Source organism: Cyprinodon tularosa, unplaced genomic scaffold (assembly GCF_016077235.1).
Source record: "Cyprinodon tularosa strain WSP-4 unplaced genomic scaffold, ASM1607723v1 ctg522, whole genome shotgun sequence".
Lineage (NCBI taxonomy): Eukaryota > Metazoa > Chordata > Actinopteri > Cyprinodontiformes > Cyprinodontidae > Cyprinodon > Cyprinodon tularosa.
The window spans coordinates 748,708-768,962 of record NW_024039255.1 but is presented as its reverse complement, the minus strand read 5'-3'; the positions used below and the strand labels follow the sequence as shown (position 1 = coordinate 768,962).

Sequence of the window (20,255 nt, the reverse complement as noted above, 5' to 3'; positions counted from 1 at the left end):
GGTCAGTCAAATAAAATCCCAATAAAGTAAATGGAAATTTGTTTTTACAGACACTCTGCAGGAACTGTAAGAGCATTTACAGGTCTGTCAGGATAAAGACGTTTCCCAATAATGAGGCGCTAAATCCTAACAAATCCTGACAGCCTTTTCACAGTTTGCATCATCGGATACATCTCAAAATCAGAATAAGGACTCTCATCATAACAAGTCTCTGGTTCCTGTTAAGTGACCCAGGACCAGTTTGGCCTGAGCCTCACATTCAGAGGTGTGAACGCAGCGCTACAGTGAATGGTAGTTATCCCTGATTTTTTTTTTTTTCTCTCACTAACACCCCCCTCCTACTCCTTTAAAACAAAAAAAGACCAACACACAGACAGACTCTGGTGTCAGCTATCCACAGCCTGTTCCTCTTCACCCTCCCCCACCCTTTCTTCCCTTTCTCTCTACCCTACCAACACAAGTCTGTGATGTGGCAGTCTTAGATAAAAAAGGCGAGAACTTTATTGCAGCAGTCTGTGAGGTTTTGACCAGAACTAAGACAGAGGCCTTCATGCAGGCTCCTTTGGTATTGGGCGCCCTCTGTTGACCACCCTGAGCCCTTAGTGGTCTCTTAGGTTCTTGCAGCAATGCACTTCAAAGTGAGAGATCAAGGACTGACTTGCGCATGACATCCCGAGAATGACAATACCACAGCCAGCCTACGACTGCAGCAAGGTGCCTGTAGCAGAGACACAAAGGCATGCAGGCAGCTCCCGCGCTGGTTTCCCTCACAGAGGAAGCATCCATGCAGGAGCCGGGGGGCCGGGGGGGATGGTTATACATACAGGAAGGAGGCAGTGCAAGGTCTGTGGTGGGCAGGGGCAACGTGAGGGGCATAGGAAGGACAGCAGAGGAGACGGGCTGGCAGCTGACTGTTTGATTGTTGAAGCATTAATTGATAAGATACATTACTTATCTTAAAGACCTGAGAGTATGACACACATGTGACAATGAGGTCCTCCTTTTTCCTATAAGTTTGGACCTCCTCCACCTCCTAAAGTGGACCCAACCCTCCTAACATATGAGAAGATAATATTTATTCATGGTATAAACTAGAAAAAGTAAGACTCGCATGTTCAGTGCAGGCATGGACACACCCATAAACAAATCCCAGAAGTCGGAGTGAGGGGGAGTGTAAGGAGTAGCCTCTTGTGATCAGGCTGTCATTTCCTCTCCTGGGTTCTGTTGTTTCTGAAAAAAAGTCCTTTGTGAAGGAACCAAGTGGCCAGTGACAGAAGGTGGGCTCCTCGTGCGGAGCTGCTGAGACTGTCATTGGGGGGGCGGAGGTCGGTCCCCTGGGAGGCTGAGACGAGGAGAAAAACAAACAGGGGAATGAAACAGGACAGCAAAAATCCAGTCCCTGCTGGTGAATACGCTTTAGAGCAAATCAAATGTGATTTACAGTATGCTGTTGGGTACAGTAAAGAAAACAAGGGAAACGATGACAAATCTGTCTGGTGCCGACTCAGGATGAAACATTGACTGCAGTTCTTCAATTATAAAGAGGAAATGAGAGTATTTGAAACCTACACTCCGTTTTCACCACATTAAAACCACAGACTATAGTGTGTTTTGTTTGTATTCAATACCCCAGACCAACACAGACAAGCATATAATGTTACATTGAAATAAAATGTCAATATTGTTTAATTTTTCTTAGCTAAAACATAAATGAGGCCTATTTAAAGCCCAGCTGAGAATCAGTGGAAGAAACCAAAAATGTATTTGGCCTTTATCGTATTTGCAAACAAGAAAGGGCTGAAAGATTTCAGCCCCTAGATGCACAAAACTAGTTACAAACCTCCAAACACTTTGCAGCTGTTTACAAAGTTTTGACTTAGGGGGTTATAATACAAATGCATACCACAAGTTTAAAGTCAGAGTCAAAGTCAGCTTTATTGACAATTTACGACATATGGAGGACAATGGGTTGTACTGAAGGGTCTTTAAATTAATCCAAGACCTTTTTTTGATGAATAAAGTAGAAAAAAAAAAGTAGGTTAAAAACTGTTTACATAAATAGTTAATGGAGCCTTAGGCTTATATGTTTGGGTTTAATGAGTGTAGAACAGTGCGTGCAGAAGCTCTGCTAAGGTGAGGTTTGTTACACGCAGAAGGTCCCTCAAGTTCATTCATTTATTCATTCATTAATTCATGGCAGGATCTAATGTGATGATAAAAAGAAAAGAAAATGCATTTATAAAGTCTAAGCTGAGCACAGTTTTCACTTCTGTCTCTATCACTGTACAAATCTGACTCTATACAAATGAGACCTCTCATGGGATTTCACAAAGTTTCATAGTTGGTTATGATCTACAGACGGGTGCTGCCCATAAATGATCAAACAGAAAATACAATGTCGTAAAGATCATAAATTTTTCCGAACAATACAAACGCCTTATTGAGAAGACAAAAAATGTGGAAGAAAACAGTTAAATATCAATCCCATGCAAGGAAATGCAGATAGTAGCAGCTGCATAGTAAATAACAAGCTGTTAAGGATTTTTAGTGTGCTATATGTAATTTTACTTAAGGCAAAATTTAAAGCAGTCCTCTAATCATGAGTCAAAAAAACTGAAGTGAAACTTGGTACTTTGTTGTGTTTCCTGGCCCTAAATAGCACCTAGAAAACCAGTTACATGGTGAAGAAATCTGCAAAGACTCTGAATAATCTGTAGTATAAGACATTTGACATAGAGCATAGTCAGTCAAATTTCAGATTAAATCCAACCTTTTCAACAAAAAATTTGAAAAGTCTTTTGAAATGCTGAGGTGGAGATACTTTAATGTACAAACGGTGTATTCTGCATGTTTAAAAAGGAAGTAAATCTGCTTTGTAGTATATACTATTCTCTTCTAATATTAACTCTTACAGTATTGGATGACATGCAAAAAAACCCAACACATAACAGCTTTATAATGTTTTTTTTTTTTTTTACGAATTTGCTAATAACGTGCATGTATTTTGTAAGGATTTTATGTGAGAGATCAACACAAAGTGGAATACATCTGTGACAGAGAAGAATAAGAAGGATTGCTTTTAATATTTAAAGTATTGGTCTGTTTCTCCCTCCCTGGTTGGCCTGCGAGTAGAGGTGGAACCAGCAGAAGTAGAGCCAGTATATTTTTAAAGAAAACCATAAGAAAGTCATGTACTGTACAGTAGATGATGTCATAATGAAACTTTAAGACTAACAGGAATATGCTGTTTGTGAAGGAAATCATCTCCATTAGGAAGCATGGTGTAAACACCTTCATACTGTAGGGATCCTTCTCTTCAGCCCAGAAAAGGAATCTGGTTAGAGTTGATGGGACGATGGATATAGATCAATAAAAGGTAATAACCTGCTAAAAGCTGCAAAATGCAGTTAAAATGGGACAGAGTAGGACACTGACTAAACATATACCCAGAGCTACGTGATGTCTTCTTTGTGGGTTAGAGTAATATGTCCAGGTCTGCAAGAAAAACAATTAAACTTACTTAATGCCACATGCAATAAAGTGAAAGTACATTTATTTTTTAAAAAGAAGGGTCTGGAACACATTTTTTTTTATCCATCCAGTGCAGAATTACTTTGTGGGTTTAATGTGGTAAAATGCAACAGAGCTCTTGAGATTTAAGCATTTTTAATGGCATTGTGAATACTACAATATACATCACAGTATTACAAAAAAAAAGTATTGTTTATCGGATATGTACAAATCACATTTATACATAAATAAATAACTAGATAAATTAATATTTATGTGTGTGTGATTTTTTTGGCAGTTTAATGGGTTATTCTGTTCAAAGAAGAGGGAAGAAGTATAAACTTGCAGATGTTCCCGGCCCTTATCCATAGACTGCATGAATCATAAATTCTCCTAAAAATGCAGCAAACAATCCACTAAAAACACACAACGCAATGTTTCACCTTTCTACAGCATACAATGAATGCAGAATAAACAGTTACATGTACCCAGTCATCACTGTTTCAGCCTTATGTATAATACATATATAAAGTGATATGACACATTATGTGATATTTTATGCTATTTCTTTGTGTGGAATAATTGCATAAACATCAACAATAGATAATTGTCACTCATATTAATAATATTAATTAATGTAATTGTACCTGTATCGTATTTATATATCCACTGAGAAGTGAATTCATACATGATAATGTGAGCTACTTTATCTTTGAACATGGCTTCAGTCCTGGAGCTAGACTCTTTCAAGGATTCACTCCCCATACCTTGAAACACAAAAGCTCTTTCCCCTGTTTTTGTTTTTATTGGTAAGGAAATTACATGGACTAAGTTATAAAAACAATATTTCTACTTGATAATCTTTATCACAAAAGTGTTAATACTCTTTTGTTCCCCCACTATATTCGTTAGAAATACAACACTTGTCCATATTCTTGTACATCACCTTTGTTTCACTTATATGAAAGAAAAATTCAAAGAAACACAGTCTTAAAATTTAGAGTATATTTCCAATTTTTTTTCCTGTGTGTGTTTTTACTTTTTATTTCGTATGTAACAGCTCCATAACCATTGGCAAATCACAAGAATATAACACAAAAATAACAAAACATAACAGATTATACATATTCCTATTCAAATGAGAAAACCAGAATCTGGAGAAAACTAAACTAATGAGAAACTTTTTAACACAGTAGACTAAACATTTTAAGTGTAATTAGCTATTTTTCTAATAGGTTTTAGGTGCATATTAATCAAATATGGCTGGAAACCATAGTGGAATATCTTTTGTATCATTTTGGCTCATTAAGATAGTTCCTAATATAGCTTATAAAATATTTTAATCAAACTTTAATGAATGACTTGTCTTTATACAAAGTTTGATGAAATGATCTACAAATAATCAATTGATTAAAAAGTTGGCTGTACTTCTGTGACTACTGCAAAACACCCAATTTACTGTCATATTTTACTTTAAAGAAGATAGATATAGATTAAAATGTTTTTCAATACTTTGACAAAGAAATCAGATTAATTTGATCAAAATCTCACCATCCTACATAATTAACAATCTTTTTGTTAAATCACAAGTGCTAAAATCTATGAAATTTTAAACAAAATCATTTTGCCCTACACTTGATTAATAATAATGTTCCCTTGATTAAAACTGGATAAAGACATATAGATTAAAGAACAATGAAAAATGACTTTAATAAAAATAGTGAGATTTAAACTGGTAACACAAAAATTAGATATTTGAAGGGAAGATAAAATCTATTCTTAAGTTCAATTTAAGTTATGAAGAAAGGCAGAACAAGTAAAAAAAAAAATAGAAAGTAAAAACTCCTTAACCTAAAAGTGTTTTGAGATACAAAATGAAATCTGTCTGTGCCAAACAATATACAACTTTAATTCATTTCCATCTCAAAGAAATATTCAATTTAGTCGTAAAGAAATAATTTTTCTTAAAGTTTTACAAAAAAGCATTTTATTTTGTGACTATATATTGCTTTAATTTGTATTGACAAAACTTCAACTGGACCTAAAGTAAAAGGACAAAATTAATTTTTTTTGTAAATTTTGCTATGAATTAAACAAAATTAAAACGTGGAATTGGAATAAAAAGAAAATGAAAAGTCATATATGTACTTACAATTTATTTATACATTGTACATGTATGTACACTTATAAATTATTTTAATTTGTAAATAATATATATATTTTTTGTCATTATTTAAATATGTTTATTTTTATTACATATGCACAATTAAAATATAATTAATTCCCTTGTGATAAAATAACATGTTGTCAATTTGATATCTATTCAGACAGTGTAAAGCTGAGGTCTTCAACAGGGGGTCCGTGGCCCCTAAGGGTGGACCTCATGAAAGTTATGGTTGATTAGACTTTTTTTTTTATATTCCCCCCTGCAATTTTTTCCACTAATTGAAATGTCTTTAAATCCACATTAACATGAATTCAACACACTGTAGTAAACAGATAAATGGAGACAGAAGATGTCTTTCAGTCATCAATGCACACATTCAGCGAAAACGATGAAGGTCCCTGGGATAAAGTATCCATTGCTGAAGTAAACCATGAAATATTTGAAGCTGTTATGATTCCTGGAAAAAGAATCCAACATCTGATGGATTGAACTTTGCAATAAGTCCACTTCAGACCAATTATATTGATGAAAGCAGTTTTATCCTCACCCTCTGACCATCTATGGATAAGACTAAAATGTAAAATATATTAATGACGTGCTGCAACACCTTATCACAGAGAATTTAGTGAGTAAACTAGAATCCTCTATGAAATTTGTTGTGTAAAAATATACCTTTTAATTAAATATTCATATTAATTTGAACTTCTGTGATCTTTTGAAATATATGAGTAATGTGTTTATTGTGTCATAAAGTCATCTCTTGAATGTTGTTGCTTTTGGAATTCTATATTTTATTTGGCTATTAATTATATTCTTAAGCAGTCAGTTTGTTTATTTATTTATTGAACTGGGGATTTAAAAGTAGGTCAAAGGGCGCCCTCTAGTGTTCAGTCTGAGTTACTCCACAGGATTAAGTCAAAGTGACGTAAATATTTTTGTTACATTACACCTCAGGCTCCCACAGGACACACACTCAGTCACACTGAGGCGTTTTTAAATTTAGATTGTTGACCCGTCCACACAGGTCACTGGCAGTCCCTCGAAGAACAGCGAAACCATCCCGGGTGGTCGAGGAGTTCAGAGTTCAGGCTAAAGCAACCAGAGATGATGGTGGTCTCGGTGAAAAAGGACACACGGCTGACCGGTTCTCAGAGCTTCCTCTGCTCCGGTTTCGCTGGTTTCTTTAGCAAAACAGTCACGTCCCCCTTGGAAGTGGTGAAGATTAAAAGTCAGGTGGGAACTTTTCACTGCAAAGGAGGCTTCCTTCAAACTTTTATCGTCATCTACCAGAATGAAGGACTTCGAGGATTTTGGAAAGGAAACATGGCCTCCTGTCTCCGACTGTTTCCATATACAGCAGTTCACCTCACAACATACAAGAAGTAAGTCTAGCAGAAAAACCAAAGATCATAAATACGGACTTTTTATTTTATTTTTTATATATAGCGGCTTATATGACTTTTAATCTGCAAATTAGATACAATAAATTAGACTGAGTTGCAACTTTGTGCAGTTACCAACATTAAAAAATCAACATCCCCCTCCATAAAGTGGAGATATTTGATATTCACAAATAAAAAGGTTTTTCTGTTATTGTTTTGTCGTCTGCTGACATCTACTTCCTGTTTGAATCACGCGAGACGCACCCTCTTGCTCCCAGCCAATCAGAATGCTGTATTTACTCAGTCCAGTTTTAAACCTTTATGTGTTCGCTATGCCCGAAGTTTTGTCTCACAGGTATGGGGATAAATATTTGCCCCTATCAGGAACAGCAAAAGCATATAATAATATTTATTTAATCATATTTGGTGATACTAGAATTATGTTTTTATCCAAGAAGCGTCTGCAGTTAGAGCAAAGTTCATTAATAGATTTGATGTAACGCTTTCAGATTTATTTTCAATTGATTTTGATTGATATAATTTATTTACCTGCTGATGGAAATATAGCAGTTATGGTAACTGTGGTAAGAATATATATTAAAAATATAAAAAAGTTTTCATTGTATTTTATGTATTTTTTTATATCGTTTACACATTTTAATGTCAAATAATTTCTCTTTTATTATCTTAAATATTTAAATACTGGGAAATTTGTTGTATGTTGGAGATAAATGGGAAGAAATTTGGAAAAAGATTCCTGATTTATATTATAGAGATAAAATATAACATTTGAAAGGAATGTTTTTATTAAAAAACTTTTACTTTCCTTTAAAGAATCAACAAAAGATCTTATTAAGTTCATGTACCAAAACGTTTTACAAGTATTTACTCCTCTCTGAGAATAAGTCTAGTTATCTGTCTAATCTTGTCCATAAAAAATTTTTAGTAATTGGGCAAAATTTGCTTTAATATTTTTTCTGCCATTTAAATATTTTTAGACAAACTAAGCATTCATTACAGCGCTGTTCAACATTTAAAAAGAAACTTTGCTTTTTTGCTTTTGCTTTTTATTCAAGTTGTTGAGTTAGTACCCTGGCAAGTGGTTTGTAATCTTTGCTGCCTGTAAGACCTTACTGAGGGGAAATCGGTGGATTCTCTATTGTTGGGTTACAAGAGGTCAAAACAAGCTGCTGATCTTTGACAGCATGGATACAGAGGAAATTTGCTTTAATCTGAGCAGAAATCCAACAGGGAGTCATAAATCCAGTCCAGTCAGTCATGCTTTATAACATGTGTGTGCGAAAGTGGTTGCATAACGGTTAATCACACCCGCCATTCCCTCACTAGAAGGAACAACAGCTAATTCAGACATCTTTTGGATTCAACACATTTTCTTGCTGGTGGTTTCAGTGCTAAATTGTTTTCACACCAATATCCACACCACCTAAACCTTTGTAGACGAATAATAAAAATATTCTAGTCGAAAACATCTTATATTTCAGTTCCCCAAAACATATGCTTGTTTGTTCTGTGTACAGGATAGTCCACCTTCATATGGATGAGTGGGGCTCCATCTCTCAGGGGAGGGCCATACTTGCTGGAGGGTTGGCTGGTGTCGCTGCAGCCCTGCTCACATATCCTCTGGAGGTGGCTGAGACCAGACTCATCATTCAGAACTGCAGGCAGCCCTCCTATATCGGCGTAGCTCACACGCTCTCAAAGGTCTACAGGAATGAAGGGCTCTCTGCGCTCTATAGAGGATTTTCCCTCACTGTTTTGGGTATGTATGCATTATACCAAGGGGTCTTCAACGTTTTCCAGGATAAGAATTCCCAAACTGATGGCGAGATAGATCAGGGAACCCCTAATTATATATATTGTATGAAACTGTGTTATATCAGACTGGTCCTATAGTCACTCTATTACAGATGGAGTAATGTAATGAAAGTAATTTCTTCCTGGGATTATTAAAGTATTTCTGATTGTGATTCCTGGTTGATGGGTGTTGTGAATGAAACGGTGCCCAGCTTGAAAGAGCTCCTGTGTGTCGCTAAATGTGTGCATTGATGACTGAAAGACATCTTCTGCCTCCATTTATCTGTTTATTTCAGTGTGTTGAATTCATATTAATGTGTATTTAAAAACATTTCAAGTAGTGGAAAAAATTGCAGGGGGGAATATAAAAAAAAGTCTAATCAACGAAAACTTTCAAGACCCCCGTGCAGTATCTCTGTGGAACCACTAGAGGTCGCAGACCCCCTGTTGAAGACCTCCACCTTATCCTGTGTTTGTTTATTAAATCTGAGATCAATGCTCAATTGTATTTCTCTCCTACATCTTTCCTGCCTACAGGTGCAGTCCCCTTCTCTCTGGGATGCTATGCTGTTTACATGAATGTAGACAAGCTGTGGCCAGAGCCATCTTTTCGCTTCACTCCTCTGCAGAACTTCATTAATGGCTGCCTTGCTGCTGGAGTGGCTCAGACGCTCTCATACCCCTTTGAAACCGTTAAACGGAAAATGCAGGTGAGTTATAAGTTTGGCTGTTATTTTCATATCATTTTATTTAGTGTAACCTTCCTTTTCTGTTCACCTATGAACCTGAGTTAGGTTAACCGATTAATTTACAAACTGAAGCCTGTTAAGATGATTAACAGGGGACAGATCCACATCTCTCTAATGCTGTGAAAGTTGCTGGAAACCCTGCAGATTTTGTCTGAAGACAAAGAAAATATAAAATTTGGTTTTGTCAGAGTTTATAAACTGGCTTCTTTGGTTTAGGTTTTATTAAGGTAGAGAAGCAGACAAATTGTTTCCCCTTTTATAGTAAAAAAAAAAGACCATCCTACTCTGGATCAGACTACTCTGCTTTCAATCAGTTTATTAAATGTGACTATTTACATCAATCCTTTTCAAAGAAAGGGTCACCCAGACCGTGCTCCAAAAGAATACATACCGTCCTGTTATTTCCATGGGTTTCTAAAAAGTTTGCAAACTGGATGCTTTTCTATGAATAAGGCAAACATGCAAAAGCCCTTTCTAAGTGTAAAAACTAAAGTGATTTATGCTTCCTTTTTCCTTTAGTTATTTTAGTTTTAATAAAAGTTAAATTTTTCTGGCCCACAAGTACTTTAGATTTGATGATTTTGGCACATGTGAAAAAAGTTTGTACTTACCCTTTGTCTGTGTTTCAAACCAAGTGTTTCTCGGCTTTTCACCAGCCTGTAAGCCTTTTTAAGAGCAACTAGAATGAAGATGCACACTGAATATGGAGCAAAGACAGGAAAGATAAAAATGTATTAGGAGCTCAGAAACTGTATCCTTGTTAAAGGTAAAGACCAGTAGAACTTCTCCATGAAGCTTCTTGTTCTTTTGGGATTATTCATTTTGTTTTAAGGTTAATTAGACCATAGGTAACATAGGAATCAATGAAGCTGATCTACAAGATTTAGGTCTATATTTTCGGACTGCATCCTCTGTCTGATTGTTAGCTGTACACCTAGGAGAACATCTGTATTCATATAAAAAAAAAAATGAAAAAAATAACTTTAGTCTGCTAAAAGTCTTTTCAATAATCTTTAAGGCTTTCAGTAGAATATTTAATATACTCTGTTGAAGAAAAAATACATATTTTAAGAAAAAAGTAAATCCATATCAACTGTTAAACATGGTGTGATATTGATTTTGTTTTAGGTTCCTTTAAGCTGCATCTGGCACAGAGACGATCTTAGAACATCACAGTATTTCAAGACTACCAAAAGCAGTTTTTTTTTTTTTTCCCGGTGTCCAAAACTTAGTCTCAATGGCAGGACATGGATCTGGTAATGAGATAAAGACCCCGAAATACTATTTTATAATCTTTAGTTAATCTAAACCAAGGGAAATAAGTGAATAGTTGTATTGACAGGCCCGTGTGCTTACTTCTGAAACCGGGAGGAAAGCCTTTATTAGGCCTTTTTCAATGAGATGAATAGAGCTGTTGTCAGATGCATGAGGACAGAGATTCGTTCTTTGATGCCAAAATTGCTGCAAAGACACAATGTTTTTTTTCTTTGTCCATGTAATTTTGACCACATCCTCAGGAGGGGATGTTGGCTCAAGAGGTAGAGGTACTTCCTGCAGAGGTGTCAAGTAACAAAGTACTAATACTTCGTTACCTTTTGGCTATCTATACTTTACTGGAGTATTTAATATTTAGACAGCTTTTTACTTCTACTACTTATACATGTAATTATCTCTACTTTCTACTTCTTACGTTTTAAAACTAGACTTGTTAGTTTTGTTTCATTTAGGTTATTTTCGCTATGGTCTTTTGGTATTTAAAAAAACCCCAAAAACCTTCAAAATAATTGGTTTCATCCAGACTATTAATTTCTTTCTGGTTGGTCTGTGTGCTGCACCAACTTCTTGTTCACCCCTTACCAAAATAAATAGTTTTTCAATATGATGCAAAGTTAAATTTACACTGCTGCCATTAGTATACAACTTAGAAAATGAAGTATAAGGAAATTATCATCTAGAATTGCAAGAAAATGCTCCTTTAATAGGGTAGTGCGGTAAAGCATCTGCCCTTAACATTTTGTCCTGCATTACTTTTACATTTATACATTAGGTAATTTAATAAAAAAAAAATTATCTTTAGAGTTTTACTTCAGTAAAAAGCTAAATATATTCCACAAACGTGTTTTTACTACTTGAGTAGTAAACATTAATACTTTTGACACCTCTGTCTTCCTTCCTCTTGCCTGTGGTAGGTTCTGTAGCCTAGCTTCTATCAGGGTGCCCATTAGTAGCCATGGCAACATGGTAGGTTACCTCCATCATTGTCTGAATGACTGAAAGTAACCTCAATCATTTGGCATCCCCAGCCGCACTTAGGGGCAATACAAGTTGGGCCGTTTACAGTTTATTTGTTTAATCACATAAAATACTAGGCTAACCCAGCATCAATTATTAAAAGCAAAGCCGGATTTTTGCTACATATAAGCAATAATGATGTCACCAAACCTTTACACTGTAATTTGGGAGATAATTTTTTTTTTTTTTCTATTTTATTAAAGGATACCAATAAACTCTTTTTTTATTCACTGCATTTTTTTTTATCACAAAAGCTAAGATGTCTAAATGCACCAAAGGCTAAAAGGCCATAAAGTGATCAGGCTTTAGATAATTACCACCTGCTACATAGTCCCTTTGGCCTTTCATCACATTAAATTTAAGAACAAATAATTAGTCGCTTGTGCTGTCAGTGGCTGTTGTGATATGTCTAATCAGGGTTTTGTTGCATAACCAAGCAAACAACACATTATTGACTAACTTGAAAAAAGAAACTTGGTTTAGGTCATTAATAGATTGTAACTTTTATTGTTTAGGTTCAAAATATAAAAGCTCCAAAAATAAAAAAGTGCAGCATATAGTTTTCTTCTTGTATATCAGAATATCTTAAATATAGTAAAATGAGATTGGATTTGCTGTAGTCAGTTCCTACTACAGGAACTTCTTGTGAAGTGACTGTCTTACCACTGTTTTACCAGAAGGGGGCAGTAAGTATGAATCAAAGTCATTTACTGCACCTCAGCACAGTCAATGACCTTAACAGGGGCTGTAAAGTAATTGATCGGTAGACCTTTATCGGGGGGAAAAAGTGAATAATCAAATTGTAAAACAAGCCGTATAGATGAATAACAGTAAAAACATTTTATGTATAATTACTTCATGTTCTGTTTTTACCCTTTAATTCAAAATTGAGACTTTTCTGGGAAGGACACAGAGGGAATAATGGTACTGTAAAGGACTGAATACTCCATCCGGGTTTCGTCTGCCTATTATTAGATCTGACGTGGTTTAACAGCAGCTGGGAATGTGAATGTGCTCCAGGTCTGGCGAGCTATAGATAAGTTCTCTAAAGATAGTCCATAACTGTCAGATAGCAGGAGCTGTGAGAGCTGTGTTTCCACACAATTAAACCTATGCTGCTTTATTATAGTTTCCATTCAAATGCTTTGGTTTAATGAGAATCACGGGGTCAAACATTAATCCAGTGATGAGAAAAGATGAAAAAGACGCTTCCAGAAGCAGAAGGTTATAATTTAAGATAAGCGTGTTATAGTTTAACTTCTTAGTGAGCTTTATGTTTCCACTGCAAATTCTAAGACACCCACATGTGACCTCAGCAGTCGTAAAGCCCGCATGATGGCGGGCAGGATCTACGACATTTCCTACGTGAACTCAAAGACTCTCAGGACACTGCTGGCCCCACAGGAGGTTAAATATTTGGAAGTCCACCAGAGTCAGAAAGGAGAAAGCCTGTTGGAGGTGAATTGATGTCTACAGTCTGTCCAGGAGCCTTTCAGTGTGGACATTTTTCTACCTTTTTCAGCTCTGGGTGGCTCACAGACTTGTTCTCAAAGCTCCACTTTGTCGTCACTCTGCTGAGCTGTGGTTAAATAAACAACCAACAAACATTTTCCATCTGAAATAGTTCAACAGTCTTGTGGTTATATTTACTCCTTAATGCATTTGGTTTATCCCTCCTCTTAGCTTGTCCCAAAACATTATCAAACCGGCGCGTCCCAGTATATTGAAGATGTTTTGTTTAACAGCAAACACACATAGTGGAAGCAACTCTCAGTTGTGTACTGAAGTCTTGAAATTTTCCAGAGAAACCCTCAAACTTTCCTGCAGTGGACCTTCGGCCTACAGAATATATATATATATGTATATATATATATATATATATATATATATATATATATTAGTGCTGTCAATCGATTAAATTTTTTAATCGCGATTAATCGCATCAATGCCTGAGTTAACTCGCGATTAATCGCATTTTAATCGCACATTTTTTTCCTGATTGAAAATCATTTAAATACTCTCGATGACATACAAAAAAATACATACAGGCTAGGTTTGTGCCAATGTTCTTTTTTTAAAATGAAAACAGGTCACAGACACTGATTTATGCCATAGAAACATATGGCAAGAAGATGGGGAGGCATGTAGCAAAAAATAACAAATATGTAGCCAAAAAAAAGGCCCTGAAAACAGGCTGATGTAAAAGACAGTCTTTACAGTTAATACAGTCTTTTGAACAAAGACAAGCATTTTACCTTACTGCTATAAAATTTAGTAGAGTTAACATTAGATGTCAATTAACCAAGGTAATAATGAACAATTTTCAATCAATACATCAAAATCAATAGACCGACATCACTAGATGAAGGTAGTCAATGCTCTAGAAAGTTACTTTTCAGCCTCTTAACAAAAATGAGAACACACACACACACACTCACCCACACACAGACACACCCACCCACCCACACACACACACACACACACACACACGATACCGACCTGTGGCGTACACAGACAGCAAGAGTGCCGTAGCAGATTCCATTTCACCTCAGTAATCTGTTTTCTCAGCGTATTTCAGGTTGCTACTAGTTACCAGACACTCAACTTGTTTGTTGGTGGTGGGGCTTAAAGAAAAGGCACTAGCGTCACCCAGTGTATCAGCGTCTTTTTCCCTTGAGGAGCTCCGCTCTCGAAGCCTATGAGAAATGCATAGACTGGGGGAAAATAGCCCCGCCTTCCCGCTGGCTGCAGCGGGATGTACTTGGAAAATTGTACCATAAAACCACATAGCGTTAATCTCACGTTAAAAAAATTATCGCCGTTAAAATGGCCTCGCGTTAACGCGTTAATAACGCGATAATTTTGACAGCACTAATATATATATATATATATATATATATATATATATATATATATATATATATATATATATATATATACATACGGTACAGACAAAAAGTTTGGACACATCTTCTCATTCAAAGAGTTTTCTTTATTTTCATGACTATGAAAATTTTTGATTCACACTGAAGGCATCAAAACTATGAATTAACAGATGTGGAATTATATACTTAACAAAAAAGTGTGAAACTGAAAATATGTCTTAAATTCTAGGTTCTTCAAAGTAGCCACCTTTTTCTTGGTGATTACTGCTTCACACACCCTTGGCATTCTCTTGATGAGCTTCAAGAGGAAGTCACCTGAAATTGTGTTCCAACAGTTTTGAAGGAAGTCCTAAAGATGCTTGGCACTTGTTGGCCATTTTGCCTTCACTCTGCGGTCCAGCTCACCCCAAACCATCACGATTGGGTTCAGGTCTGGTGATTGTGGAGGCCAGGTCATCTGGCGCAGCACCCTATCAGTCTCCTTCTTGATCAAATAGCAGCCTGGGGACAATGACCCCATACACAGCCTGGAGGTGTGTTTGGGTTCATTGGCCTGTTGAAAAATAAATGATGAGTTTATTTATATAGCACCAATTCACAATACATGTCATTTCAAGGCACTTTACAGAGTCGATTCAACCAGATCAAACAGCCATAATAGTGCAAAGTTTTCTATCCATCAACTCATTGACTTGAATGCAATCCCTCACACCAAGCATGCTTGTAGCGACAATAGAGAGGAAAACTCCCTTTTACCAAGAAGAAACTTCCAGCAGAACCAAGCTCAGTGTGAGCGGCCATCTTCTGAGGCCGACTTGGGTTCAAAGAGAAAGAGCAGACATAGATAAAGAAGCAGAGATACAATAGGCAACTGTAAACCAGCTCCATAGGCGGCCCTATTCAGGAAACACAACCAGGCAGACAACCTCTGAGCCAGCTCCCATGACAGAGGATGAAATAGAGCACGTACAGTTAGTCACAGTAAAAGAAATAGGACTACACTGAAAAACAGGCCAAGCTCCAACATCTATAAATAAAGGTGTTGATGCACAGCTGATATATCTCTCCAGGATGGTGTCACAGCCAAACAGTAAGAGACCAGATGAAGCTACTATGAGAAAAAGCAGAGAGGACATGACGTTAGATGAACTAACAAATACCACAAAATGTGAGAATAGAGAAAGGATGAAGCTGAATGGAGAAAAAAGGATCCCTATGTCCTCCAGCAGTCTAAGCCTATAGAAACATAACTATAGCTAGCTCAGGATAACGTTAGCCACTATAAGTTTTATCCTAAAGAAACTTTCAAGTCAGTAAGATATATCCTGATATTCTGAAACGAATAAAAAATATCATAAAAAAATGTGTCACATGTATTTCTAAGTCATAGCCTCAGGCAGATTATTTAGAAACTTAATATAGCTTGATAAATGCAGGTCTGGACACAGATGTAATTTTTATAGACACATGCTCAGTGAAGGATTGGAAGCCAAACCAGCAAAAATCAAACTGCTCAAGAATACTGTCAATACATGAATACAACAAGGCTTCTTTTTAGATAATCTATGCATGATTTGTCAGATTTCTTCCCCTGCTCTACTCTTTAGATGTATGCTAAAATCATTGATAGATTGAGATTATTTAAGACTCTGTAATGATGTTAGATTCAAGGATCAATTTTCAGTTTATCACAGAAGTTTCAGACAGCAAATATTTACCAATGATATTTTTATATATGTGACCATCCATTTTTTATGCTTAAATACTGTGTTGAGGATTTGCGGATATCTGTCATAAGGAGTGCCTGTGGAAATAAAGCCTTTCCATTAAGATGTTTGACTGAAGGCCCATTGAATCCCAGCAACTTTAGTTTCCTTGGATGTTTGATAACCTTGTGGCTCCAATACAATCTGAATGTAACACTGATTATTGTAAGAGAGGCTTCTCATGCAAAATGTAACGTTCTCCTGCTGGTGTTAGTTCAGATTAAAACTCAAACAAAACCAACTAGAAAGTCATGCATTATATCCTTTATTTTTTTTTTCATGAAACTGTGAGGTCTTGCTCAATAATCATTTTTAGTGATTTTTTATGTTTGAATGTTAAACTTAATCTCATATATCTGAAAATTAACCTTGTTCTTGGAACTTATCCATTTATAAATGAATGTGAAAATTGATTGAAATACTAATTTAAGCCTTTATTTTTTTAGACATCAGGGTTACCAATGATAGTGGAGGAGGTTGTTTAAGATTTTTATACCTTTTTTTGTGCTATTTTCTGTTTTAGTACCTAAGCATATTATAACCAACGCTGCTTTTTTGCGTTAAATGGCATAAATATACCGTATCTCAAATAGAGAATATCCAACTTTCATGTGTAACAACTCCAGGAAATGTTTTTTTAATTGCAAATTCTTCCAGATATTTCTAGTTTTTCACCACATTTCCTGTCATTCCCCTTTCTTTCTTTTCATAGGCACAGAGTCCCCGTCTTCCCCATTTCGGAGGCATTGATGTCCACTTCACTGGAATGATGGACTGTTTCATGCAGGTTGTTAGAAGCAAGGGCGTCCTGTCTCTGTGGAATGGACTAACAGCAAATACAATAAAGGTAACTTCAGATTTTTTATTGTAAAATCTATGCTGGGTTCATTCAGCACAAATGCCAAAGGATAGATTGGAAACTCATGATCTACGTAAAGGAGAGAATGTGGGCAGGACCAGGAAGGTGACGCAGTGGGTGCCCCCTGCAAGAATACCATGAGCAGGGTTGAACAGCATGCCCCAGTGTCCGGTTTCAGCTGCATATATCTTTAGAGATGAACATTGTCTCTCACATGATGATCTAATTTAACATAAGACCATTTCGACTGTAAAGAAACAATCATTTAAACTTAAAGTCACATCTTGGAGGTCATTTATTTCAAATTTTTTGTTGCTGAAATAGGAAAGGATTAATCTACCTCCAACCTCTCATTCATCCACAGATCGTTCCCTACTTCGGCCTTCTTTTCACCTGCTGTGAGATGTGCAAGCAGGTTTGCCTCTATCGTAACGGCTACATCGTCTCACCTCTGAGCTACGAGCCCACGCCGGGGGTGGACCAGAGCCTCGGGCCGTCCGAGCTGGAGGAGGTCAAGCGCTACTTGAAAAACAGGAACTTTGGGTCAGGGGAGTCGTCTTTTGGAAACCGCTGGTGAAGCTACACATGGAAACAATGTGCTGCTGAAAAAGCAGGAAAAATAAACTGCATCCCAGAGACTAAAACTGAGACTCTTAAATAAAAAATTGTATTATTTTTATCTGAAAGTATTAATCATAAATTGCACCAATTTATGACTAGTTTTGTGTAAAAACACGTGCCTTTGATGTTAAATATTTATTTTGGCTCATTTTGCAGTTTTTTACTGCATTAATTTCACACTATGCCACAGCCTTTTCTCATGAATAATACTGAAAGATGCTTTTTAACTCCTGACGTTAAAATTTAAACGTTATAACTGTAAAGACCCAAGAAAACGAAATGTTTTAATCCTTCAACACAAATGGATAATACAATGAATTACAGTTGAAGGAATCAAACATTAAAATGTTTACTTTTAACAAACCAAAAAGTGTTTGGTTATTTTTTTTTTGTGTTTTTTCTTTTGACCCTAATTAATACTGTATGATGAAACTACCTTTAAAAGCTGACATTTTTATGAAATAAGTTTAATTTGCCTTAATGTTTGCTTTATTTTTATGGAAATTACTACTTCCACTTGTGTATAGTTTTAAAGGAAAGTATTTTCATTGCAAATGGTAATTAACAAAACATTTTATGTCGGTGACCCTTTAAATCTACATTTTATTTAAAATGTGATTCTAGATGGGACACTGAGATTTGCTTTATACAGTCTACTCTTTATGCATCTTTACCCGGTGTATTTTAATAGTAATACCTTTGTACTTTCAACTATTTATGGTAGAGTCCGGTATGTTCTGTCAGCAGTTTGTCCTCCACCTTGTAGTATTTTAAGGTAACAGAGTGTACTACATCCTGCATATGGCAAGCCATCGTAACATATCTTCATTCACTGCAACCTTCCTATTGAATAGTTTGGTCTTAAGTGGGGTTTCATTTAATTTGAATTATATATCAAACCTATTTAGGTTCTAAATTTCTTCCAGGTACAGTTCCTAGTCGGTTTCAGCCTAAATGCTAGATATAAGAAGTTATTTTGAACTTTAAAGCCATGACATCCATGTAAAATGATTATGTTTCCCTGACTCTCTTCTATTTTTAATAAAAAAAAAAAAAAAACATATAGAAAGTTCTTATTGGAAAATATGCCGATTTCCCAACAAGAAAACAGCAGCTATTCAGTCAACATGACATTGACTGCACGTGCTTTGGGTCTGTCTGGTCTGAGTTGGGGGAAAAAAAGCATCAGGAATAGGGCTTATTTGTAAAACTGAATCTACTAAATCAGTCTGGCAGTTATGAAAGTCTGAGCTGGATCTCGTGATTATTTATAAAAAGACACTGATCAAGCAGCAGTACATATAAGATGTGGTGCTCTGTGACATTTTTATTTATCCCCTCACGCTGATTCAAACACCTCATCTTTCTCCCTAACTTTTTTGAGCTTTTTATTCACTAATAATGTCTCACTAACCTCAGAGGCCTTCACAGAGCAACTTTTTGGTAATGAAATGAAATTATAACTAAAGGCAACTTCTTGGATTGTTTTTTTATTTGGGAGTATCAGAGTAAAGGTGGCTGAATTCTGATTAGTATCTGTCATGGTCAGAGATGAGAAGTAACGAAGTACAAATACTTTGTTACTGTACTCAAGTAGATTTTTATGATATTTTTACTTTACTACTTATTTTGATGGCAACTTTTTACTTCTACTCCTTACATTTTTACACAAATATCTGTACTTTCTACTCCTTACATTTTTAAAAATTGGCTTGTTACTTTAGTTTTGAATCATTTCAATGGAGTTACCGTTATTATTTTTCAAGGCATCCATACCAAATTCAATCTAATTGGATGGGAATCTACGTTGCATTTGACGCACCACTACAAGATGAATCGACAGATTCGGCGGTATTCATTCGCGGCAAATCATTGCAGCTTGGTGGCGGTGGCGTTAGCACAGTAGTATGGACAACGAGATGATTGAAAATGAACACAACGGAGATCTAGTCCTATTGGCAGACATCCATTTAAAACGTAGGCAACGGCATGAAAAAAGTGGTTTCTACTTTGACTTTTATACTTTAGGTAAATTTACAAGCCTGTACTTTGTTACTTTTACTTGAGTAAAGAAGTTTAATCAGTACTTCCACTTTTACCAGAGTATTTTTTAACACAAGTATCTGTACTTTTACTCAAGTACGGAAAGTGAGTACTTTTGCCATCTCTGGTCATGGTTTCCTATGTGCTACGGGTGTTGGTTAAACAT

The 20,255-nt window shown here is 35.9% G+C and overlaps 1 protein-coding gene across 1 annotated transcript; it reads left to right on the top strand.

Annotated features, from left to right (window-relative positions):
• Positions 1 to 6,607: 6,607 nt before the first annotated feature.
• slc25a43 (solute carrier family 25 member 43) lies at positions 6,608 to 18,523 on the top strand. Its single transcript, XM_038303951.1, has 5 exons — positions 6,608 to 7,059; positions 8,598 to 8,839; positions 9,412 to 9,584; positions 17,279 to 17,413; positions 17,790 to 18,523. The coding sequence occupies exons 1-5, from the start codon at positions 6,782 to 6,784 to the stop codon at positions 18,000 to 18,002; spliced, it is 1,041 nt and encodes a 346-aa protein (XP_038159879.1). The 5' UTR covers positions 6,608 to 6,781; the 3' UTR covers positions 18,003 to 18,523.
• The last annotated feature ends 1,732 nt before the right edge of the window (positions 18,524 to 20,255 follow it).